The sequence below is a fragment of the Mandrillus leucophaeus genome, unplaced genomic scaffold, assembly GCF_000951045.1.
Source record: "Mandrillus leucophaeus isolate KB7577 unplaced genomic scaffold, Mleu.le_1.0 Scaffold49, whole genome shotgun sequence".
NCBI classification, from domain to species: domain Eukaryota; kingdom Metazoa; phylum Chordata; class Mammalia; order Primates; family Cercopithecidae; genus Mandrillus; species Mandrillus leucophaeus.
Genome location: NW_012105253.1, coordinates 2902791 through 2928363, shown reverse-complemented (window position 1 = coordinate 2928363; position 25573 = coordinate 2902791). Strand labels below are relative to the sequence as shown.

The window sequence follows — 25573 nt, the reverse complement described above, 5'->3', positions numbered from 1 at the left end:
CGGGTTTACGCCATTCTCCTGCCTCAGCCTCCCGAGTAGCTGGGACTACAGGCGCCCGCCACCTCACCCGGCTAGTTTTTTGTATTTTTTAGTAGAGACAGTTTCACCGTATTAGCCAGTATGGTCTCGATCTCCTGACCTCGTGATCTGCCCGTGTCGGCCTCCCAAAGTGCTGGGATTACAGGCTTGAGCCACCGCGCCTGGCCAATTTTTGTATTTTTAGTAGAGGTAGGGTTTCGCCATATTGGCCAGGCTGGTCTCAAAGCTTCTGACCTCAAGTGATCCACCTGCCTCGGCCTCCCAAAGTGCTGGGATTACAGACGTGAGCCACTGCGCCTGGCCTAGTCTGTCTTATTACTTAGACAATGTAGTTTTTAAGTACAAGAGAATAAAGCATAAAACATGAATGTTTCCAATTATACCTCACCCTCCTTCTCAGATCTAAACCTTGTCAACTGTTTACTGTACATCTTTCACTCTCCTTTCTGTGCATTTACACAAGGTTATGTGTTTTAACGGATGGCGTTAAATTGTTTGAATTTTTTTTCACTTGTGTTGGAGAGGTTTCCGTATCAGTTGTCTGCATTTTTAAAAATGCCTGAATAATATTTTGTAGTGTGGCTGTTCTCTTATCTTTTATATGCAGTGAGTATTATTAATAATAGTCTTTGTTTCTGTTTTTGGTGTACACTGTGGCAGTCAAATCCTTGTATGTACATCTTTGTAGACATTTGCAGCTATTGCTTTAATGTCTTGATTTCCATTGTGAATATAAATTCCTTGATTGTAGAAATTATATTCTCATGCTGTTCTGTAATTTTGTTCAGGATCTGGTTCATAGAACTGAACAAATGTTCAAACACATAACAAAGCAGGTGTATTTACAATTACTTGGAGCTATTACTATGCCAAATTCTATCGTTTATATATTAACATATTGCTACTATTAATTTACACTTAACAGTACAGTCAAAATGTATAAATCAACCTTTTGATTTGCTCTACCATAATATTTCTATTCGTTAATTTTAATGTATAGTTTTCACATGCCTCTCAATTTTTTTTTCTCTAAAATTAAATTGGCTTCTTTTTTTTGGAGGAGGGGACAGGGTCTGGTCTCAGTCTGTCACCCAGGCTGGAGGGCAGTGACATGATCTTGGCTCTCTGCAACTTCTGCCTCCCAGGTTCAAGTGATTCTTCTGCGTCAGCCTCCCGAGTAGTTGGGATGCAGGCATGTCACCATGCCCAGCTAATTTTTATATTTTTGGTAGAGATGGGGTTTCACCATGTTTGCCAGGCTGGTCTCCAACTCCTGACCTCTAGTGATCTGCCTGCCTCAGGCTTCCGTAGTGCTGGGACTACAGGTGTGAGCCACCACGCCTGGCCTGGCTTCTTTGATTGTTCTAATTGTAATAATAATACATGCTCATTGCTTATAATTCGACTGGTACCAGAAAGTTCAAACAACCCTCATAGTAATACAGATTTGTAAATTCCAAAATACATATTTTATTACATCTTTCTTTGCCAGCTTCTCTTTTCTCCACTTGGTATATCAAGAACATCATTTTTAAAGACTAAATAGACACTGTATAGCTGTTCCATAGCTGAAGCAACCAAACCCCTGTTGAGAGGCTCTTAAAATGTTTCTTGTTTTCTAAAAAACATTGTTAAACTTTATTCTCCATTTATCTTTTTATAATTATTTCACTATTCCTTAGAAATAGAATTCCTTAGTCAAATTATCAGGTTTATTCAATAGTCATGGTTTGTGCAAAACTTGGTCTCCTGGGAGGGATAAGTAAGAGAAACAGACAGTTTTTCTAACGAAGCTTAGAGTTTATTTGGGGAAATAACACTCACTTTTGGAATTTCAAAAGAAAAGTTAAAAATTCTTGACAATTTGGCTTTGTTACCTTGTTGGTAAAACAACAGTATAAAACGCTGTGGGGCTGTAAGTTACCAGGATCAGGTATAGTTATTTGGTCAACATTTCATGGAGTAATAGATTCAGAATGGAGAAGACAAAATGCAGAGCTGAACTTAATTACAAATAAGCATTAAAAAAAAAAAATCTACAATCTTAAGCATTTAGACGTAAAAATTGAAAACCAAGAATAAACTTGTGGAGGGAATTTAATTATGAAGTAAGCTACCTGATTTTTTTGTTTTTTGTTTTGAGATGGAGTTTCGCTCTTGTTGCCCAGGCTGGAGTGCAGTGGCGTGATCTCGGTTCACTGCAACCTCTGCCCCCTGGGTTCAAGCGATTGTCCTGCCTCAGCCTCCCGAGTAGTTGGCATGCACCACCACGCCCGGCTAATTTTGTATTATTTTAATAGAGATGAGGTTTCTCCATGTTGGGTCAGGCTGTTCTCGAACTCCTGATCTCAAGTGATCTGCCCGCCTCGGCCTCCCAAAGTGCTGGAATTACAGGCGTGAGCAACCACTCCCAGCAGCTGCTTGTTAAATTAAAAAATAGTTTAAGACCAGGTGTGGTGGCTCAGGCCTGTAATCCTAACACTTTGGGAGGCCGAGGTGGTTGAATCACCTGAGGTCAAGAGTTTGACCAGCCTGGTCAACATGGTGAAACACCATCTCTACTAAAAATACAAAAATTAGCTGGGTGTGGTGGTGCATGCCTGTAATCCCAGCTACTAGGGAGGCTGAGGCAGGAGAATCGCTTGAACCTGGGAGGCAGAGGTTGCAGTGAGCTGATATCACGCCACTGCACTCCAGCTTGGGCAACAGAGTGAGACTCCATCTCCAAAAAATTAGCCAGGTATGGTGAGTGTGCCTATTGGTCCCAGCTACTCAGGTGTCAGGTGGCTGAAGCGGAAGGATTGCTTGACCCTGGGAGGCAGGGTTGCAGTGAGCTGAGATCATGCCACTGTACTCCAGACTCGGGGACAGAGTGAGGCCCTGTCTCTAAAAAAGTAAAAATAAATAATATATATATACACACACGTATACACACACACACACACACACACACGCATTTTGTGACAGAGTCTTACTCTGTTTTCCGGGCTGGAGTGCAGTGGCACGATCTCAGCTCACTGCAAACCTCTGCCTCCTGGGTTCAAGTGATTTTTGTGCCTCATCCTCCTGAGTAGATGGGATTACAGGTGCCTGCCACCACGTCCAGCTATTTTTTTGTGTTTTTAGTAGAGACAGGCTTTCACCATGTTGCCCAGGCTGGTCTCGAACTTCTGACCTCAAGTGATCTGCCTGCCTTGGCCTCCCAAAGTGCTGGGGTTTCAGGAGTGAACCTCTGCATCTGACCTTGTTTTAAATTTTAAATACTCCTCATGTGCGTAGCACAGTGCCAGAGCAGATGCTTAGTAGTCATCATGGTATGGACAGAGGAACATAGATGCCTAGTATTCTGAAAATCTGCCTTGGCTATACCTACTGTCCCACTAGGTCCCTGAAGAGATAACCACTGAAGATATTCCACATACAAAAAAGCCTTCTTTGTTACAATTAGGCCCTTGGTCCTAGGGCTTGTGGTGAGGCAGGCTAGACTATGACAAGCCCTGCCTCTTGGAGGAAAAAAGAAGAGTAGCTCAAAACACTTAAGAAGGTAAGGAGTCCAAGCAAAGGAGATAATCCAAGGAGAGGCTAAGGAGAGCCTCCCCTCCAGGAACTCAGATTAGTTTTGTCCTGTAATTCATCTTGAACACTCTGGCTTGTTAATAAGCCCCCCTGTGCCAAATGTTCTTCTTTGCCCTTTTTTCAGTTTGATTTGTTCAGCATAGGCACATAGTAGATAAAACAGAATTCTTGCTCTATGGAAGTCACATTTTAGTGAGTTAATCTTACCCCTCTCATGAATCTTCCCCATGGCATGCCTTCCCCAAAAGGCTACTCTCACCAAGAAGTCCACCTCTACTATAGTGGTAAAATTGTATCTTTTCTTGTGTTCATTTTGTTCTTGGTCTACATAGTTGCTTTTCTTCCTTTGGTTGGTTGTGTGATGTAACTTTAAAGATGTGGAGGCAGGGAGCCTAGAATTCTTGCAATAGAGACAGATGTTTAGGTTAAAAACAGTGAGGCAAAATTTATGTGTTACTTTTAAGTTTTTGTTGAATACAGATTGGAAATGTAGTTGATCAGGGAACTGATGAAAGTAAGATAAAGGAGATACAAAAGAAAGAAAGTAGACAGCTGCTTTGAATCTCTGCTGTGAGCTTTTTTAGACGTTGTGGGGAATGACTTACTGAAAAATATTGGAAGGTAAGTTAGTACTGAAATAACGGGAACTAGCATGGTAAAGTGGAAGCTATATTAGACTAGGAATCAGTCTAACGACATTTTCTGATAAGCACCCTGAGCAAGTCATTCTTTCTGTGCAAAGAATGGGAATAAAACTAGATCAGTGAGTGGTTCTCAACACTGCACATTAAAAGTACCTGGAAGGCTTTTACAATTGAGTTAGTCTTTGGGAGGTAGGAATTGGGACTTTTTAAAAAGCTTCCATCAATATTATGTAAAAGTTCCCCAGGTCTAGTTTGAGAACTACAGTGGATCAAAAAGCCTTTCCAACTGTGACATCTTGCATTTTATGAAATAAAATTTAGCATGTGAACAGCTATAGCTGTGGAAATAAAATAGTAAGGAAGTTGTTGGCATGATTGATGTTTAGAAATTGTTAATTTCAGAAACCTACTTCCTGGCATATCAAAGACAATGACAGCCTCCTCCTGCTGTTAGCTTCTTTCATTCCTATCATGTTTTCTGGAATTCTTTCTTAGGAATATTTAAGTTTTTCTGCATTTTCTTAATAATTGTTGTTTAATGAGCACCTTTTAAATTTGAATTTCTACACATTCATAGAAAGCTTTACTTTTTGTTTATTGTCACTGAAAAAACTCCTTAGCTTGTTAAACCAGACTAATGAATTGGAGGTAAGGATTGGAGCCTGGAAAAATCTCAGCATACTCAGTAACAGTACAGTACTTTAATACCACTAAGCATGATGAGGACTTTTATAACAGTGATGCGTCCTCATTGTTTCCCAAAGGATAACTTTGAGGGCAGAATTTATACATTCCCATTCATTCCATTATGTAATTAAGAACCGAAGGTAATATAGTTTTACAGAAAAACATTTTCTGTTTGTTTTTACTTTTGAGACAGGGTCTAGCTCTGTCACCCAGGCTGGAATGCAGTGGCATGATCACAGCTTACTGCAGCTTTGACCTGCAGAGCTCAAGTGATCCCCCTGCCTCTGTCTCCTGAGGAGCTGGGACTATAAGCATGGGCCACCATGCCTGGATAATTTTTTTTTTTTTTTTTTTTTTACTTTTTGTAGAGATGAGGTCTTCTTATGTTACCCAGGCTGGTCTGGAATACCTAGGCTCAAGCGATCCTCCCACCTTGGCCCCCCAAAGTGCTGGAATTACTGGCATTAGCCTCTGTGGCCAGAAACATTGTTGGTTTTTTGTTGTTGTTGTTGTTGTTGTTTTAATAGTCACAACATCTAAGAGTCCGAAGGAAGAAAAAAACTACCTCATGGTTGAATTCTTTCCTTAATATCCTAGTAAAAGGGTTGTCAAAACAGTGTTTGAACACCTCACTTATCTGGGAACTCACTAACTCTGAGGATGTTTGTTCTACCTTCGGAAAACTTTGATTATTGAAAATATTTTCCTGATCAGGTGCAGTTGCTCATGCCTGTAGTCCAGCATTGGGGGGCTGAAGTGGGAGGATCAGTCAAGCTCAGGAGTTTGAGACCAGCCTGGGCAAGATAGCACCCTTTGTCTCTATTTAAAAAAAAAAAAAAAAAATTAGCTGGAAATGGTGGTGGGTGACTGTAGTCCCAGGTACTTGTCAGGGAGGGGTGCTTAGGTGGGAAGATTGCTTGAGCTGGGAGGTGGAGGCTACAGTGAGCCATGATCATGCCACTGCACTCCAGCCTAGGTAACAAAGTGAGACTCTGTCTCAAAAAAAGAACAAGTATTCAGAGAGTTAAAAGTCTGACTCGTAATAAAACAAATAATAATATTTGTTTATTTGGCCCCATAATAAAACAAATCTATTTCTGCTGCTTTATGAAAAATTCCTCAGTTGATTGAAGTTGGTTCAGTCTTATTTTTGTCTTCTCTATTTATTTCTGTTCCCTGGCTTTTTTGTATAGCCTGGTTTTGAGATACTTATGTCTAATTTTCTTTTTCTTTTTTTTTTTTTTTTTTTTTTTAAACGAGGGCTCGCTCTGTCGCCCAGGCTGGAGTGCAGTGGCGGGATCTCAGCTCACTGCAAGCTCCACCTCCCGGGTTTACGCCATTCTCCTGCCTCAGCCTGCCGAGTAGCTGGGACTACAGGCGCCCGCCACCTCGCCCGGCTAGTTTTTTGTATTTTTTTTAGTAGAGACGGGGTTTCACCGTGTTAGCCAGGATGGACTTATGTCTAATTTTCTCATATTCCTTTTGAAATGTGTTAGTACATAGAATGTGTTTTGGAGAGCAGTGGTTTGCTTTTAAAACCAGCCTTCAGTAGAGAATTCCTGCTTTATTTATACTGTGTCCTCTTTGGGTTAGTTTTAGACAATATAAGTTTTTCTCAGTTGTGCCATACTGTAACCGTTACTCTTGACTACTTAAATTTTTAAATTGTCTGATTCTGCTCATACCTACTTATTTGTAAATTTATTGTCTTGGATATGTAACTATAGGACTTCATATTTGTTTCTTTTAAATTTTATCTGGTCTGTTAATACTTTTGAATCTTGATCTCGTGAATTAACTATGCTTTTTAGTTGGGATATTTTACAAAATTAATTATCATACTTTTTATACATATTTAGATTGTTGACAAGTTAAATAGGCAGACTCATTTTTAGATACTGTATACAAAGCTAAGACTCAGACCTGTGTGCCATACTCTGTTCCTGTTCCCTGTTACCATGAACTTCCCTGTGATTAACAGTGGCATATAAATAAATAAATACTTTAAAGATCTGCTTTCTAAATCTTCTGTACAACCTGGAACATTACTTTTTGCCTTTTCCTAAGATTCATTTGCTTCTCCCTCTTGAGATCCAGTTTAATTGTATCCTCTTCAGAAAGGTCTTCTCTGACCAGCTCATCCCAAGTAGCCCCCCATAGTAATGGGGAGCATTGCTATTTTATTACATCATCTAACTTTGTTCATAGACATGATTCTTGTTATTTGTTTCCCCTCAAATAGAATGTAAGCTCCATGAAGTCAGACTGTCTCTGTCACTTAACTCTATATCCCTAGCACCTAAGATAGTGCTTACCATAGTGGGACCTTAATAGTCAAAGGAAGGAGAATGACTTGTACTCCCTTTTTACCAACCCTCCAGAGATTTTGAGGTATTCCAAGGGTGGTCACACCTCCAGTTGGAAAATCTCTGCCTTGCTTTGATCACCGATTAATCATAACTGTAATGATCTTGCATCTTGCCAATTTTTTCTCCTCATATTTTCCCCCAAAAAAGTTTCATGAAAGTTGCCTAGATACATGTGAAAATGGATAGATTTTTAGATATTTTGTCTCAGATACGAGGAAAGCCTCTGGTTTGGTAAATAACACCTAATTGGAGTTTCCAAGTAGAAGGACCCTAGGTTCAGTAAGAGTATTTATTTCCCTGATACGTGTTTATTGTAAGTGGGGTTAAATGCTTGTTCTCTGTGCACTTATATTGGGTGTTATTAGTAAATCATCTCTTTACTAGTTTATTAGTCTTGTCCCCAGACAAGACTATCAGAGTCACCAGTCTGTTTTGTTTTGGGTTTTTTAAAATTTATTTTTTATTTTAAAAAATTGAGACAGGTCTTAGTGTGTTGCTCAGGCTGGTCTCAAACTCCTGGGCTCAAGCAATCCTCCTGCCTTGGCCTTCCAAAGTGCTGGGATTACAGGCATGAGCCACCATGCCCAGCCACCAGTCTGTTTTTTGAGGACTCCATCTTTATTTGAAAAATAAGATATTCTTCAAAGCACATTGACATCGCAACGATTCAATTTATATATTCTTTTAGTTTGGTTTAAAATTAACTATCTTTTTTGTGTTGTGGAGCTAAATGAACTATGTTGTGATATAGAAGCTAGAAGCTTTTCTCAGATTCTGAAAAGCTTTTCCATATCCATTAATTGTTAAGTACAAGTGATCCCTGTTCCCATCTGTTGGTAGACAGAATTGGTGCCATTTTCTTCTTCTGACACCACGTTTTTTATTTGTCTATGAAATTTTGTAATTTGGGAGCCCCTACATAAAAAAGCATCTGTATGACTTAATATGTATTCTGAAAAGAACTGTGGTTGTTGATGCATTTTTTTAAAAAATGTGTTTTTTTGTTTCAATATTATGTCTTTTTTCCCTTCCAGAGAATGGATCTTGGAGAATGTCTGAAAGTCCATGACCTGGCTTTAAGAGCGGATTATGAAATTGCATCCAAAGAACAAGATTTTTTCTTTGAACTTGATGTATGTGATTTTGCTTTAATGGTTTGTTATCTTTTGCTGTAAAACATGTGGATTAATCTCTCTTAATAAGAAAAACTCTTAGTTTATCCTCTGTGGTTATATGAAGGGTAAGACTCAAGTAAGATCATGTACTTTCTTGACAACTCTTTTAAAAATATGAGGTGAGACTGTATTTTAAGAAAATGTGTAAAAGTCATATGATTCATATATTCTTTTGAAAATTAAGCATATTCTTCCCAACAAAGTAGTAATGATTAAGGAAATATCAAGCAAATGTAAGCAACTAATTAATAGTGTATATAAGGACATATCTTTAGTAATATACTGAGTTTTTACATTCATATTTATTTTTATATCTACTTATATATATACATGTATGTATAGTTGGCCCCCCATATCTGTCGTGGAATCTGTAGAAGGAACCAACTGGGGATTGTAAATATTTAGCAGAAGAAAGGGATTGTTGCATCTGTACTGAACATGTACAGACATTTTGTTCTTGTTGTTATTCCCCAAACATTACAGTATAACTGTTTACATAGCATTTACATTGTGTTAGGTATTATAAGTAATCTGGAGGCAATTTAAAGTATATGAGAGGTTGTGTAATGGGAGATTATATGCAAGTATTACATCATTTTATATTAAAAAATGCACATTCATGGATTTTGGTATCCACTGGGTATCCTGGAACCAATCTGGCACAGATAGTGAGGGACATGTGTACAGGTGTTTGGGGGAATTTTTTTTTTTTTTTTTTTTTTTGAGTCAGAGTCTCGCTCTGTCGCCCAGGCTGGAGTGCAGTGGCGCGATCTTAGCTCACTGCAGGCTCCGCCTCCCGGGTTCGTGCCATTCTCCTGCCTCAGCCTCCCAAGTAGCTGGGACTACAGGTGCTCACCACCACGCCTGGCTAATTTTTTTGTGTTTTTAGTAGAGATGGGGTTTCACCTTGTTAGCCAGGATGGTCTCGATCTCCTGACCTCGTGGTCTGCCCACCTTGGCCTCCCAAAGTGCTGGATTACAGGCGTGAGCCACCGCATCCGGCCGTTTGGGGGTATCAAGGACGATGTTTATAATGAAAAACCAAGCAATGGAAGACACCATTTAGATATCTAAAAGAGCCTGAAATGTAACTTTGTATTGTTGCTTTTACATGAAAATCGTTTGCATAAAAATAAACCTTTTTTGCATATATATAAAGCATAACAATCAGCGTTACATAAAACATACTAATGTGCATAATCTTATGATATATTTTATTAGTGAAATAATAGATGTTTTAAATTGAGTTTTTAGGAGATAAACCAGTAAACAGGTCCTCCTGTCTTCTGAATATCCAACAATTTCTGCTAATGGAAATGAAATTGTTTTTGGAAATACAGTTTACAACAAATTTTCCCTACTTTTTTGGTGGTTTTTGGCCTTGCGGAGTACTTTTATATTTATATTGTCTGATTTATCAATCTTTAACACATCTATAGCCGGGCGTGGTGGCTCCTACGCCTGTAATCCCAGCACTTTGGGAGGCCAAGGCAGGGGTGGATCACCTAAGGTCAGGAGTTTGAGACCAGCCTAGCCAACATGGTGAAACCCCATCTCTACTAAAAATACAAAAATTAGCTGGACATGGTGGTGGGTGCCTGTAATCCCAGCCACTTGGGAGGCTGAGGCAGGAGAATCACTTGAACCCGGGAGTCAGGTTGCAGTGAGCCTAGATGTGCCACTGTGCTCCACCTTGGGGGACAGAGCAAGACTCCGTCTCAAAACACAAACAGAAAAACCAAATCTATTTCATTAATTCTAAAGGCTTTTCTTTTTCTGAGGTGCTAAGAATTCTCTCCCGTGGTTTCTTCTGGCATATTTTGGCTTCATTTTATAGACTTTTCGCGTTTATTCTGGTTTAAGGAATTGAGATATGGATCTAGTCACCCCCTAACGTGACATAGCTACTTAGTCACCCAACACTATTTGCTAATTAGTCCATCTTTTCTCTCAGTGCTTTGAGATGCCACCTTTATCTTTACATAAGGAAATTTGAATAGATTTCTGTTGTGATTTAAAAAGTAAATTTCAAATTAATTAACTATTTTTATGTTATCACAGATAAAAGCTTTTTTAAAAATGATCCTTATTGCTTTTCACATTGAAGAAATTCTTGGGTTACCCAGCTGTTTTTGGAATTCAGTGTGTGCTGAATAAATTTGTATTTTTAGTTAAACATTTGTATCTTGAATTAGTTATATTTCTGTACAGTAAGATTTGGAAGTCCAGACTTGAGAATGAATTCTTAAAGTTTACTTTTAAATGAACTATTAATTATACACATTAATATGTGCCTCACAAATATCGTTTATATAAATATTGAATTTTTATAGTGTAGATATTGCTAAAATTCTCAATGGTTTATTCTCTGAAAAAAGATAAGTTTTCCTAATGTGTGAGACTCTTGTCTCAAAAAAGAAAAAATTATAAAGCAGTTTGGAGAATTAAAAAAGGGTAAAAATGTCAGAAATGCTTATTGTTAGCATTTTGTATAGTTTTCCATTTTTTCCGTGTTTTTGTCCATTCAGATCTAGACTTGCAGCAGATTTTTCTGTCTTTATTGTACAAAATTGGGATCTTACTGCATAACATTTGTAATTTGCTTTTTATTTACAAATGAATCCTGAACATTTCTCCATGTCCTCGAGTGATTTTTTTTTGAGACACACTCTCATTGTGTCACCCAGGCTAGAATGCAGGGGTGCGATCTTGGCTCAGTGCAACCTCCACCTCCCAGGTGCAAGTGGTTCTCCCGCCTCAGCCTCGTGAGTAGCTGTGATTACAGGCGCACACCACCATGCCTGGCTAATTTTTGTATTTTTAGTAGAGACGGGGTTTCACCATGTTGGCTAGCGTGGTCTCAAACTCCTGACTTCAGGTGATCTACCTGCTTCGGCCTCCAAAGTGCTGGAATTACAGGCAAGATCCACCGCGCCCAGCTGCTGCTGCTTTTTTTTTTAATGACCTCTGTCACCCACACTGGAGTACAGTGGCATCATCAGGGCTCACTGCAGCCTCAACCTCTTTGGGCCCAAGTGTTCCTTGTGCCTCAGCCTCCCGCATAGCTGAGACTACAGGTGTGCACCACCCACCTGGCTAATTTTTGTATTCTAAGTAGAGGCAGGATTTCGCCAAGTTGGCCAGGCTGGCCTCAAGTGATCTGCCTGCCTTAGCCTCCTAAAGTGCTTGGATTACTGATGTGAGCCACCGTGCCCCACCACGGTAGCATTTTAAAAAGCAAAATGTGATTTTTGTATGAAGATACTTCTGAATAAAGTCGACTTTCTGACAATAATTGTCTTTAATTAAACTTTGTAGGCCATGGATCATCTGCAGTCATTCATTGCAGATTGTGATCGTAGAACAGAAGTGGCCAAGAAAAGATTAGCAGAAACTCAAGAAGAGATTAGTGCTGAAGTAGCAGCAAAGGTAAGAATTTTAATCATTTTATTAGTACAAAGTATTGTTTCGACTCCTTGTAACTTTTTATTTTGAAATAATTAGATTTGCAAGAGATTGGAAAGACATATACGAAGAATTCTGTATACTCTCTTGTCTGCCCCAGTGTTAACATGTTACACAATGTAGTACAATATCAAATAAATTGACATTGGTCTAATCCTTATATTTGATTCAGATTTTGCCAGTTATGCATGCATTTATTTGTATATGCATGTCTGTCTGTATAGCTCTGTGCAGTTTTTTTGTTTTTGTTTTTGTTTGAGACAGAGTTTTGCTGTGTTGCCCAGGCTTGAGTGTAGTGTTGTAATCTTGGCTCGCTGCATTCTCCGCCTTCTGGGCTTAAGCAAGTCTCGTGCCTCAGCTTCCTAAGTGGGATTACAGGCGTTCGTCACTATTCCTAGCTAATTTTTTTTATTTTTAGCAGAGACAGAGTTTCGCCATGTTGGCCAGGCTGATCTCAAACTTCTGGCCTCAAGTGATCTGCCCACCTTGACCTCCCAAAGTGCTGGGGTTATAGGCATGAGCCACTAGACCTGGCCAGCTCTCTGTAGTTTAATCACATGTGTAATTGCAACCACAATTAGGATGCTTAACTATAGCATTGCCACAAGGCTGCCTCATGTTACCTCTTTGATAGCTACATCCATCTTCACCCCCATCCAACATCTCTCACCTTGGCCATCACTAACCTATTCTCTGTCTCTGTAGTTATGTTATTTCATGGAGTGTTATATAAATGAAATCCTGTGTACTCTTTTGAGATTTGACCTTTTTCATTCCATATAACTTTCTTGAGATTCATTCAAGTTGTTAGTATCAGTTCATTCCTTTTTATTTCTCCATTGTACAGATATACCACAGTATTTTTATTTGCTTTTAAAAGCAAATGTTAAATGTCATATTTCACCTGTAAATTATAACCACAGTAATACATACATAAAGTTAACAGTAATTTTTTAATGTTATCCAGTATATGTTTATTTTTCTTATATAGAGTCGATTTGTTATTAGGATCCAAACAAGGTCTTCGATATTGCATTTTGTTGATGACTTATTACAACATAATTATATTCCAGTATGATCTAGTGTGTTTTATGAAAATGCAGAATGGGAGAAAAAGAGTTACCCAGGTGGAGTTTAGATGACAGTATTAAAATATGGTGTTCAGATATGTATATGCAAATGAAAATAGATTCCATCGTTTGAGAAAAGGGTTGCTTTTAGTCAGCCTTTTCTTAAAAGTTCTCTGAAGATGGGGACTGGAAAGACGGGCATCCTGAAGTACAAAGGATCTAGTATCTCATGGTTGGAAGAGATCTGTAAGTGTGCCTGAGTTGTATTGGTTGTATTGGTTATCCATCACTACAGAAATGCTGTATAACAAACCACCTCAAAGCTCAGTGACTTAAAACAGTAAGTATTTATTTAGCCCATGACTCTGCAGTCGATGATTTAGACTGAACTTGACTGAGTAGTTATTCTTGTTTCAGCTGGGCTTACTCACATGCCTTGCAGTCCGCTGGAGGATGCAGAGCCATGCCCAGCAGGCTAGCCTGGCCGTGTTCTCATGGTGGTGGCAGAGGTGCAGAAGCATCAAGCCCCATCACACAGGCCTCTCCTTTGGTCATGTTTGCTACCATCTTAATAACCAAAACAAGTTAATGGCCAAATTCAGAGTCAGAGTACGATGGTACACAATTACATGGTCAAGGACATGGATACAGGGAAAAAGAGTTTTGGACAACGGTTTAGTTGTTCAGTAATGTATTTAAAGGAAAATACCATTTGGTAGAGAGGAAGGATAGTAATAATAGAATTAGGACTCTCACTGAGGGAAGAAATATCTTGGGTTGAAGGATATTTGAGAAGTAAAGATTATTAATTAAACCAGTAAACTGGTTTGTTGGGACAGGAAACTCATACCAAACTAAAACCAAAACCTTCGGCCGGGTGCAGTGGCTAACACCTGTAATACCAGCACTTTGTGAGGCCAAGGTGGGTGAACTACTTAAGGTCATGAGTTTGAGACCAGCCTGGCCAACATGGTGAAACCTTTCTCTACAAAAACTGCAAAATTAGCAGGCATGGTGGTGCATGCCTGTAATCTCAGCTATGAGGGAGGCTGAGACAGGAGAATCGGTTGAACTCAGGAGGCAGAGGTTGTAGTGAACTGAAATCGTGCCACTGCACTCCAGCCTGGGGACAGAGCAAGACTCCATCTCAAAAACAACAATAACAACAACAAAAAATTAAAACCTTCTTTGCTAACATAATTGGCCATACAGCAAAGACTTTGTGGCCCAAGATAATGATTATATGTATGTTTTATGTGCCATTAGAACAGTAAGAATGAACTAAGTTGCTAGGATGATAATAGTGATAAGGAAGAGGAATGTATTCCTTCCCAAGGCAAGAGTTAATCTCAGTGGAAAACTAAGGACTCAGAGTGGAGTTGCCAGGCAAGTATGCTGAAAATCAGTAAGGTGCTATGCAGTGTACATACAAGGCGTATTTTCTCATTTCTCACAATTTTGTGGGATAGGTACTGTCTGTACTTTTTAGATGAGGAAATGGATTCAGGTATAAGTAATGTGGCCAAAATTACACAAATAGTAATTGGTTTAGCAATAAGTCAGGTCTGTTGGACTCCTGAGCTTGATCCACCAATTCATTTCTTTAACTCATATTTGAGCCTAGGCTATTTGCTGAGCACTAGAGATACAAAGATGGGAAATACAGCTAACTGTCCTTAAAGTAGTATGATATTTATGAAAGGAACTGTCAAAAAAGATACAAAGGTGACACAAAGGAGAGAGTATAGCCATGTTTGCTGATGTGTTTAAGTGGAGCTTGGATTCAGTGAATGTTAGGAATGCTTTACAGAAATGACCCTTGAGTTGGATCTTGTTGGAATGAGTGAACATTCAGTAGGCAGACGAAAGGTAAGGGATCCCATCCCAGAAAGAAGAGTATATGCAAAGTCACAGAGGTAGAAAACAACAGGGTAAGTTTGGGAAACTATAGATTATGTTGTGAGGTAGAGGAGTAGCAAGAGATGGTTTAGAAAAGTACAAAGGGCCAGATCATGGAAGAAACGGTATTTTAAACTAGGAATACAGCACCTCGCCAGAGGACAGAAAGTTATATTGGGCCCAGTAGTAGCCCTGACTTCATTGAGGTAAGGCAGGCAGGCTCGGAACATCCTGATGTCTCAGTTCATTTGGGATATGCTCCGAAAGCATTCTTTAACCTCATATTGCCTTAGATAACAAGTCTCTTCTCAGCAGTTCTGAAATATCTTGAAGTTTAAAATTCATTCTCTTGCTTATTCATGACCTGTTTTTATTTCTTTTTAGGCAGAACGTGTTCATGAGTTAAATGAAGAAATTGGTAAATTGTTAGCTAAGGTGGAACAACTAGGAGCTGAAGGGAATGTGGAAGAATCCCAGAAAGTAATGGATGAAGTAGAGAAAGCACGGGCAAAGAAAAGAGAAGCAGAGGTAAATTCTTAATAGTAGTAGACGAATTCTGCTTAATTTGGTAAGACTTAAAAAAAAAAGTAGTAGATGAAACTTTAATATCTATACTTCTCTAAGAACATGTATTTGAATGGAAATTATTGAACAGTTATTAAAGAGAAGTTGAACTAAAAGACAAAAACAAAACACGGAAAAAGCTGGTTGGGGTGGTGTGTGCCTTTGGTCCCAGCTATTCCACAGGCTGAGGCAGTCGCTTGAGTTCAGTTCAAGTCCAGCCTTTTTTTTTTTTTGAGATGGAGTTTCGCTCTTGTTGCTTAGCCTGGGGTGCAATGGCACAATCTCGGCTCATCGCAACCCCTGCCTCCCAGGTTCAAGCGATTCTTCTGCCTCAGCCTCCCAAGTAGCTGGGATTACAGGCCCACACTACCACACTTGGATAATTTTTGTATTTTTAGTAGAGACAGGGTTTCTCCATGTTGGTCAGGCTGGTCTTGAACTCCCGACCTCAGGTGATCCACCTGCCTTGGCCTCCCAAAGTGCTAGGATTACAGGAGTGAACCACCGTGCCAGGCCCTTTTTTTTTTTCCTAAAGACAGTCTCACTCTCTAAGGCTGGAGCGCAGTGGTGCGATCTCAGTTCACTGAAACCTCTGCTTCCCGGGTTCAAGCGATTCTCTTGCCTCGGCCTGCTGTGTAGCTGAGACTGCAGGCGTGCACCACCGTGCCTGGCTAATCTTCTGTATTTTTAGTAGAGACAGGCTTTCACCATGTTGGCCTGGTTGGTCTTGCTTTCCTGACCTCAGGTGATCTGTCCACCTCAGCCTCCCAAAGTGCTGGGATTACAGGCATGAGCCACCGCACCTGGCCGGTTTTTGTTGTTGTTTTTAAAATTACTTTTGGTAAATTTGTGTTTCACAAAATCTCTCTAAGTTGTATTTATTGATATAAAGTTGTTCATAATGTTCTCTTTTAATATCTGTAGAATGTTTGCAGTTCGTGTCTTGTCTTTTCTTGATTTATCTAGCTGGTCAGTTTTATTTTGTTCTTCAAAGAACCAGTCTTCTGATCTTATTATTTTCTTGTTTTCTATATCATTGATTTCTGTTCATGTTTATTATTTCTTTCCTTATACTCCAGTGGAGAGAGGCCCTAAGGATAGAGGATGGGGATAAAGGGAACCTATAATTTTCATAACAAAATAGCCATGCTTTTGTGTAATTTTTTTTTTTTTTTTGAGCTGGAGTCTTGCGCTGTCACCTAGGCTAGAGTGCAGTGGCATGATCTCAGCTCACTGCAACCTCCACTCCCCAGGTTCAAGCGATTCTCCTGCCTCAGCCTGCCAAGTAGCTGGGATTACAGGCACACACCACCATGCCTGGCTAATTTTTTGTATCTTTAGTAGAGATGAGGTTTCGCCATGTTGGCTAGGCTGGTCTTGAACTCCCGACCTCGTGATCCACCCTCCTTGGCCTCCCAAAGTGTTGGGATTACAGACGTGAGCCACCATGCCCGGCTGCTTTTGTGTATTCTTTAGAAAACATTTTGGTAGAAGCATAGTATATTGTATTTAATTGGATGACTTTTAGTAAGATTTATATGGTCATTGTTTTTCTCACTTTTGTTTAGGAAGTTTATCGGAATTCTATGCCAGCTTCCAGTTTTCAGCAGCAGAAACTTCGAGTCTGTGAAGTCTGCTCTGCCTATTTAGGACTTCATGATAATGACAGACGACTGGCTGATCATTTTGGGGGTAAACTACACCTGGGATTTATTGAAATAAGAGAGAAGCTTGAAGAATTAAAGGTACATTGGTAAAATATTCCTCACTTTATCCTCTTGTTCTTTTGATCTGTATCAGTTGTCTTTTTGTACAATATTCTTGACTATGGTTCAGTAATATAATAATCTAATGATGAATACTAAACAGTGTAGGATTACAGATGGAAATTCAAGTTGGTTTAATGGATGCTGCCTGAGAAACAGACTTAAATATTATTCTGTTATTTTGGGAGTTACCATTTTATATTAGATATGACACTGAGTTAGGAATCTTTCAAACTAGTTTCTAATAGAGTCCTGTAAAATTTCATTGTTATCGTTCTTTTCAATAAGGTCAATAAGAATGTAATATTAATACAATATTTATAAGAAGTTTGAGAAAATGAGCCCAATATTAATTTGAAATATTTTGCAATTCTTTACTAAATAACAAACTTGCAGAATCTCTAATTTTACGCTCCTGCTTCCACTTCAGAAAGGACTTATGAAAAAATTTATATATTTTTTTAAAGGGACAATCACTATTCAATATATAGGCTTTTGTGAGGAAAACAACATAGTTTTTACTCTTGTTTAGAGGGGATAAACGTGGTATTTTTATCATATTTGGTGGTATTTCTGAAGTGATAAAGATGAGTGTTCGTGGATATAATCTATTTACCTTTTAATATGCTGATAGCTTTTTAAGAATTGTGGCACTGTAGTGTTTTTCCATGAATTGAGGACTAGCTGACAGATGGGAAACATGGGATAGTCATTTTCTTTGTAACTGTTATCACTGGAATTAACTCAAGGTCCATAGCATTTAAAATAATGTAGAATCAGAAAATGCCTATGGACATCTCCAGATTCGCAGGTAACGGTGAGCTCTTTTCAGTATTCTGAGTAGCGAGGGTGATCTCAAGTAATTTTTTAAAAATTTTCGAAAAGAGTCACTATAGCAAATAGTTATTGGGCTCCAAGTTAAAACTCCAGTGGTTCCTACTTGGGAGTCTGCACATACAGACCTAGCAACAGAACTCAAGCATTTTACTCATATCTTTAAAAGCAGCAGCATCAGGATGGTAATTGGAAGTGACCTAAATATTTCCATATTAGAAATCACAGGGCATGGGAACTTGTAATGATTTATAATGGTTGATTTTTTTAAAAAAAATACAAGATAATACTAGAAAACAGAGGAGGAAAATCTTGTAGAAGTGACTTGGAAATGTCACTAAGAAATCATGAAAGGCCAGGCGTGGTGGCTTACGCCTGTAATCCTAGCACTTTGGGAGGCCAGGGCAGGTGGATCACAAGGTCATTAGTTCAAGACCAGCCTGGCCAATATGGTGAAATCCCGTCTCTACTAAAAATATAAAAATTAGCTGGGTGTGGTGGTGCGTGCCTGTAGTCCCAGCTACTCTGGAGGCTGAGGCAGGAGAATCGCTTGAACCCGGGAGGTGGAGGTTGCAGTGAGCTGGGATTGTGCCCCTGCACTCCAATCTGGGCAACAGAGCGAGACTCTGTCTCAAAAAAAAAAAAAAGAAAGAAAGAAATCATGGAGCTGGGTATGGTGGCTCATGCCTGTAATCCCAGCACTTTGGGATGCCAAGGTGGCCAGATCACTTGAGGCCAGGAGTTGGAGACCAGCCCGGGCAACATGGTGAAACCCTGTCTCCACTAAAAAATATTAATACAAAAATTAGCTGGGTGTGGTGATGCACGGCTGTAATCCCAGCTCCTCAGGTAGCTGCAGCTGGCAGGTGGAGGTTGCAGTGAGCTGAGATGGCGCTACTGCACTCCAGTATGGGCAACAGAGTAAGACTCTGTCTCTAAAAAAATAATAATAGTAAGATCGTAGGCTGGTCTCAGTGGCTCGCACCTGTTAATTCCAGCACTTTGGGAGGCTGAGGTCGGAGGATCACTTGAGCCCAGGAGTTGTAGACCAATCTGGGCAACATAGCCAGTTTCTGTCTCTATTTTAAAATAATTTGTTTTCATTAAAAAAAAAAAATAGAAATCATGGAGAAAGGTGAAATTTTACACATTTTCCACAAAGTGGGGAAAGATGAAGGAAAGAAGACTTGTAAGCCTAATGATTATTTCTGGCAGTAATTCAAATTGAATTGTTATTAAACAGATTTTGACAGCAGTTGTACTATATTAGAAACCAGATAATGTAAAGTTTCGGATAAAGCTGATTAAGAATGGACTCAGTAAATATGCTCCTCATTTATTACCATTTTTAAGAGAGTCGTAGCTGAGAAGCAGGAGAAAAGAAACCAGGAACGGCTGAAACGAAGAGAAGAAAGAGAAAGAGAAGAAAGGGAGAAGCTGAGGAGGTATGGAGTAATGGGCCAAGTAATTGAAGTTGAATCTCTGGTTCGAAAAAGAGATACAATTGATTTTAAATTTTAGATGGTGATAAATCTGTTATGGGATATGGGAAACTTCTGCTTACTTTAAAAAATATTACTGTGTGAATTATATAAATGTTTAATCATACAAGTATCATAACTCTTGGCCATTTAACGGAATGTGGTTTCCTTTAAAATGTGTGGAAGCGTGAATAAAGAATGCTTCATATCTTGTAAGATTTATAACAAAATCCTTTTCTAGCCTTTTGATTTTTCATATTGGGCTAGATTTGTACCAGGTTAGCATAGAATTATTTTTTTATGATGTATTTTGTGAATAAAAGGTTTAAGGGTGGTTGTTTCATTGAAGGGTTTATTTTACATTGATCTTTGGTTCGTTATTTCCTCAATTCTAGGAGCCATAACCTGTTAAAAAGTCTATTAGTAATACCTCAATGTATATAATTCCTCTTACATTGGTATTCATTAATTGATAAAATCTTATAATTCTTAGTATTTGGAATGTCTAAACATTCTTCTGAGTCACTTTTACCCATTGGCAGCTAAAATCACATAGCATCATGGTGGCAACATTTTTTTTGTAACTCATCTTTATAACTTTTTCAGCAGCTTTAGGATGGACAATTATATCACAAAGGATTTGCCTGTAGTCCTAATTTATAGTGTTCCCTGAATCATATTACATTTATTTTTTTATTTATTTTTTTCTTTTTTTTGAGACGGAGTCTTGCTCTGTCGCCCAGGCTGGATCACTGCAAGCTCCACCTCCCGGATTTACGCCATTCTCCTGCCTCAGCCTCCCGAGTAGCCCGGACTACAGGCACCCGCCACCGCGCCTGGCTAGTTTTTTGTATTTTTTAGTAGAGACGGGGTTTCACCATGTTAGCCAGGATGGTCTCGATCTCCTGACTTTGTGATCTGCCCGTCTCGGCCTCCCAAAGGGCAGGGATTACAGGCTTGAGCCACTGTGCCTGGCCCATATTACATTTAAATGTCTGAAAGTTAAATACTTTCTCTTCAGAGTTAGCAGATGTGCTTAAGCTAATTAAAACCCTTTGTAGTATTAGGTTATGCTCACTTCCTTCAATCTTTGAGCATATTATACTCAGTATATTTCAAGAAGTTTAAACAGAATTTATGTTACATGGCTTATAATCAGGTAATCTTTTTGCACCATAATGACAATGAAACAAAACTATATGTCTATATGGTTCCTTTTCAGGGGAAGTGATGTCAGTCCTCTATTAAGAGAGAGAGAGTTCTTCATTTACCATAAAGTTTACCTCAGAGCTTTTATCTACTTGTTCTTTTGTGTACACTAAGTCCTTATGGGAATGTTGCCCACTATTCTAATATATAAGTGGAATTTTCAGTAATAATTGGGAATCTCATTTTAAGATTCAATTGAGGTGACAGTAACATAGAACAAAATTTCTTTCCAGGACTACATTTTCACATTTGTAGATGATGAAAAAGTATATCACATCTTACTCCTGTGTTTGCCAAATGGCAAGTTTCTTTTGACAGTTACTATACAATGCAAATTTCAGAAATGTTAAAATAAGTTGTTGAATCTGTGAGCTTAAATATGGAAGTACGGAAGATGAGGAAATTAGAAACTAGTATAAAATTGTACAAGATGGGATAAACGAAAAAAATCAGTCATTTACTGGGTGCTTATTGTATGCCAGGCACTGTAGTAAGGAATTTATCCATATTCATCTAATCTTTATAAACCCCACCCCCACTTCATCCCGGTAAAATTTATATTAGTATCCCTCTTTTGCTAGTGACAGACTAAGCTGAGAGAGGATATATAACTTACTCAGGTCACACAGACAGTGAATTGTAGAACCAGAAATAAAACTCAAATCTGGCTGATCTCAAAGCCATGCTTTCAACAATGCTATGTATCATCCAAAAAAAAAAATCCCTGTGGTGTTCTACTAACCATAATATTCACTTTACATTTTATTGAGTGTTAACTGTGTGCCAGGAAATGTGACAAGTGCCTTATGTAGAGTATCTCGTTTCATTTGAAGAAACATGTTGTAAAATTGAACTAGGTGTTCTAGAGATTATATTATGAGGTTGTAGCTCCGAGAGTATATAGATCTCAGACCATAGAATTTCACTCTTCCCAGAAGAGAAAAAAGAAATGACAGATATAAAATAATTTTTTCCAAGCAGTTAAGTGGTTTCTGAAAAATTAGCAAGTTGTGATATATAGGTTGAGCATCCCAAATCCAAAAAATCAAATCCAGTGAGCCTCAAAATCTGAAACTTTTTGAGTGCTGACAGCATTTAAAGGAGGTGCTTATTAGAGCATTTCAGGTTTTGGTTTCTGGATTTAGGGATGCTGAACTAGTGAATTATAATGCAGACACTTCAAATTTTGAAAAAAAATTGGCCGCCTGTAATCCCAGCACTTTGGAAGGCCAAGGTGGTAGGATCATTTGCATCCAGGAGTTCAAGACCACCCTGGGCAACAAAAAATGTAAAAAATTTTAAAATACAGAAAAAATCCGAAATACTTCTGATCCTTAGCGTTTCAGAGTACTCAACCTGTACTGTTTTAATCTCCTAGGAGCATATTCTTTAAGAGCCAGGTATTCTGAGTTAAGCAAACCCTGCAAGGTGAAGAAATCTGCCGAGTTTGTGGTGTATTTTGGAAAATTTTATGTGCATAGGTACATGCCTTGTATTTATAAAATTAATGTAAACATTAGAAATCAGGAAGAATATAATGTAACATTGTACTGTTTTCTTATTTATAGCCACTTTTCTAAAAATACATACTCTTTTTTTAGGTCCCGATCACACAGCAAGAATCCGAAAAGGTAGGTGTATTACATAAGACAGGTATAAGTAGTGAAGTTGTCTTTTTCAAAGGTAGTTTTTATAGATTAAATGGTCCTTTAAAAAAATATTTTTTTGGCCGGAGCACGGTGATGCACGCTTGTAATCCCAGCTACTCAGGAGGCTGAGGCAGGAGAATTGCTTGAAGCCGGGTGGCAGAGGTTGCAGTGAGCCAAGATTGCATCACTGCAATCCAGCCTGGGCAACAGAGCGAGACTCTTAAAAAAAAAAAAAAAAAAAAAAAGAAATTAAGTCGTTTAGATGCTCAGAGTAGAGATGTAAAAGGATTAATTTTTAAAAAATCGATTTGGGTGGTACATTTAGGAAACATGTTCTAAGAGGTTGTAGCTGTTAAAAACATAAGTAGGTTAATCGTTGGAGAAAATTTTGATTGATAGGTTAAGCAAAACCAAAATGTTGAGTATACCCTGCAGTCTTGACTTTATGTGAGTTTATTACCCATTCCTTTATACAGTGATCACAGAAAGCTTTCAGAGGCATTTGCAGCCTTAAGGAGCAAGACAATACTTTATTTTGACTTTCAGCATTAATATTTGGGGTTTGAAACCTTTCTTTATCGTTTTTGCTAGTTGGTGATACATTTTTTTTGTCTGAGAAAGGCAGGGAAATGTGTTGTATTTACATCATTCTTTCTCAATTCTTCACTTGCCACTCTCATTCCAGTCGCTGAGCTTTTCTTCATGGATCCAATCCCACCTAGAATGCCCTTTCTCAGTCTTTTCCAAATTCTACCATTCCTCTTGTTCAGATCACATCTTCTTTTAGAAATCTTCTGAGTTCTCAGCTCTAGAGACAATTTCCCAAGAACTTTTCCCTAAAAAGTAGAGAATTTGTTTTTATGAAGGAAAAACCTGGCTGAACGCAGTGTCTCACACTTATAATCCCAGCACTTTGGGAGGCTGATCACCTGAAGTGAAGAGTTTGAGACCAGCCTGGCCAACATGGCGAAACTCCATCTCTACTAAAAATGCAGAAATTAGCCAGATGTGGTGGCAGGTCCCTGTAATCCCAGCTACTTGAGAGGCTGAGGCAGGAGAATCATTTGAACCCAGGAGGTGGAGGTTACAGTAAGCCGAGATTGTGCCACTGCATTCCAGCCTGGGTGACAGTGAGACTGTCTCAAAAAAAAAAGAAAAGAAAAACAAAAAACTTATGGTTCTGTTAGCTAAATCTTTCAATGGTGTTTCTGCCTAAAACACAGAAAAACTAAAGAACATTAATAAGTGGGGCCTGTTGTGTCCGTTAATTTCTATTATTGGTGAATTTCTCTGATGTAGCATGGTAAGTAGAAACATTAAACTGTGATACTGTTCTTGTTTACTGTTTGATTAATATAAGCTGGTCCCTTTGTTGAAAACATAAAGTATTGCACATAGAACATCTTTAGGTATTTGGGCCAGTTATTTAATTTCTACTCCTCTAGTCCAGTTACCTAGATAGTACGTTTGCCTTGTAACTGGGCTCCTTACTTCTCTGTGCTTGCCCACTCCCCTTCTTCACCTCATTCTATTTTTCACACATCAGCCAGGATAAGCCCTTTAAAAAAATGAAATACATCACACGTCAGCCCTCTGACTCTCCAAAGGTTTTTCATCTCATTCATAAGAGAAGTTAACATCTTTACCAAAGCTTTTACATAGAGTGACGGTGTGGTCTGGGGTGTCTCATCTTTTGGCTTCCCTGGGCCACACATCAGATACACTAATGATAACTGATGAGCTGAAAAAAAAAATAGCAAAGAAATCTCATAATATTTTAAGAAAGTTTACAAATTTGTGTTGGGCTGTATTCAAAGCCATCCTGGGCAGCATGCGGCTTGGAGGCTGCAGGTTGGACAAGCTTGGCATAGCCCAAACTGCCCTGGGATAGTTCTGGTTTATGTCTTTTATCTCAGAATATGTATTAATAGCTTCTCATTACACTCAGTAACTTATTCAGAGCCTTCTGGTTTGAATGATAAAAGTATCTGGTCATCCTGCCTGTAAGACCCTGATGTTACTTCCTTTTGCTCACTTCATTCCAGCCACACTGGTCTTTTCCTTCGACATGCTGAGCTTTTTCCCACCTCAGGGACTTTGCATCTGTGTTCCCTCAGCCTGAAGCACTCCTCTCTCAGATGGCTGATTCACTTGTTGCCTTTCTTCTTTTAGCTTTGCTTCAGTGCCACCTTATCAGAAAAGCCTTCCCTGCTTATTCCGTATAAATATTTCCACTCTTTTCTCTTTCTCCACCCTATGTAATACCTCTTTTAATTCTTTTTGAGATGGAGTCTTGCTCTGTCACCCAGGCTGAAGTGCAGTGGCGCGATGCCAGCTCACTGCAACCTCCACCTCCCAGGTTCAAGTGATTTTCCTGCCTTAGGCTCCCTAGTAGCTAGGATTACAGGCACGCACCACCATGCCCTGCTAATTTTTTTGTTGTTGTTGTTTTGATTTTTAGTAGAGAGGGGGTTTCACCATGTTGACCAGGCTGGTCTTGAACTCCGGACCTCAAGTGATCCACCTGTCTCAGCCTTCCAAAGTGCTGGGATTACAGGCATGAGTCACCATGTCCAGCAATAGATCTTTTTTTTTTTAACCACCTGACATACCTTTATTTACTGCCTACAAACCTGTATAGATCCCTTTCTATAGTATAAGCACTAAGTTTAGTTCAAGAACTTTATTTTGCTTCTCAACCTCCCGTAGTACCTAGAACAGTGCAAAAATAGCTAGTGAATATTTTTTGGATGAAAAAATTACCTAGAATTTTTTAAAAGATGAATAAAGTTACACATTGGAAGAAAAAGCATTCATTAATAACTCAAAATGAGTGGTTAAATGAAATATAATTTGATAAAACTTATATTGAGTTTTATATCTTTTCCCTCTGCTTCCTTTTGGAATTATTTCAGCTGTGGAAATACGTTTTGTTTTTGTTTTAATTTTGTTTTGTTTTTGAGACAGGGTCTCACTCTGTCCTGAGTAGCTGGGACCACAGGGGTGTGCCACCATGTCCAGCTAATTTTTAAAAATTTATTGTAGATATGGAGTCTCCCTATGTTGCCCAGGCTGGTCTTGAACTCCTTCCGTTTAAGGATTAAGCAATCCTCCCATGGTGGCCTCCCAAAGTGCTGGGATTACAG

The 25573-nt window shown here is 38.8% G+C and overlaps 1 protein-coding gene across 3 annotated transcripts in view; it reads left to right on the top strand.

The window, feature by feature from the left end:
- LOC105550525 (putative RNA-binding protein Luc7-like 2) overlaps positions 1–25573 on the top strand; it is a 111263-nt gene that overhangs the window by 72303 nt on the left and 13387 nt on the right. For all 3 annotated transcript variants that reach the window (XM_011995467.1, XM_011995464.1, XM_011995465.1), the window contains 6 exons: positions 8350–8448; positions 11809–11919; positions 15309–15452; positions 17057–17233; positions 19442–19533; positions 22380–22409. In XM_011995467.1, coding sequence (XP_011850857.1) covers positions 8350–8448; positions 11809–11919; positions 15309–15452; positions 17057–17233; positions 19442–19533; positions 22380–22409 — 653 coding nt within the window. The remainder of the gene's footprint in view (positions 1–8349; positions 8449–11808; positions 11920–15308; positions 15453–17056; positions 17234–19441; positions 19534–22379; positions 22410–25573) is intronic.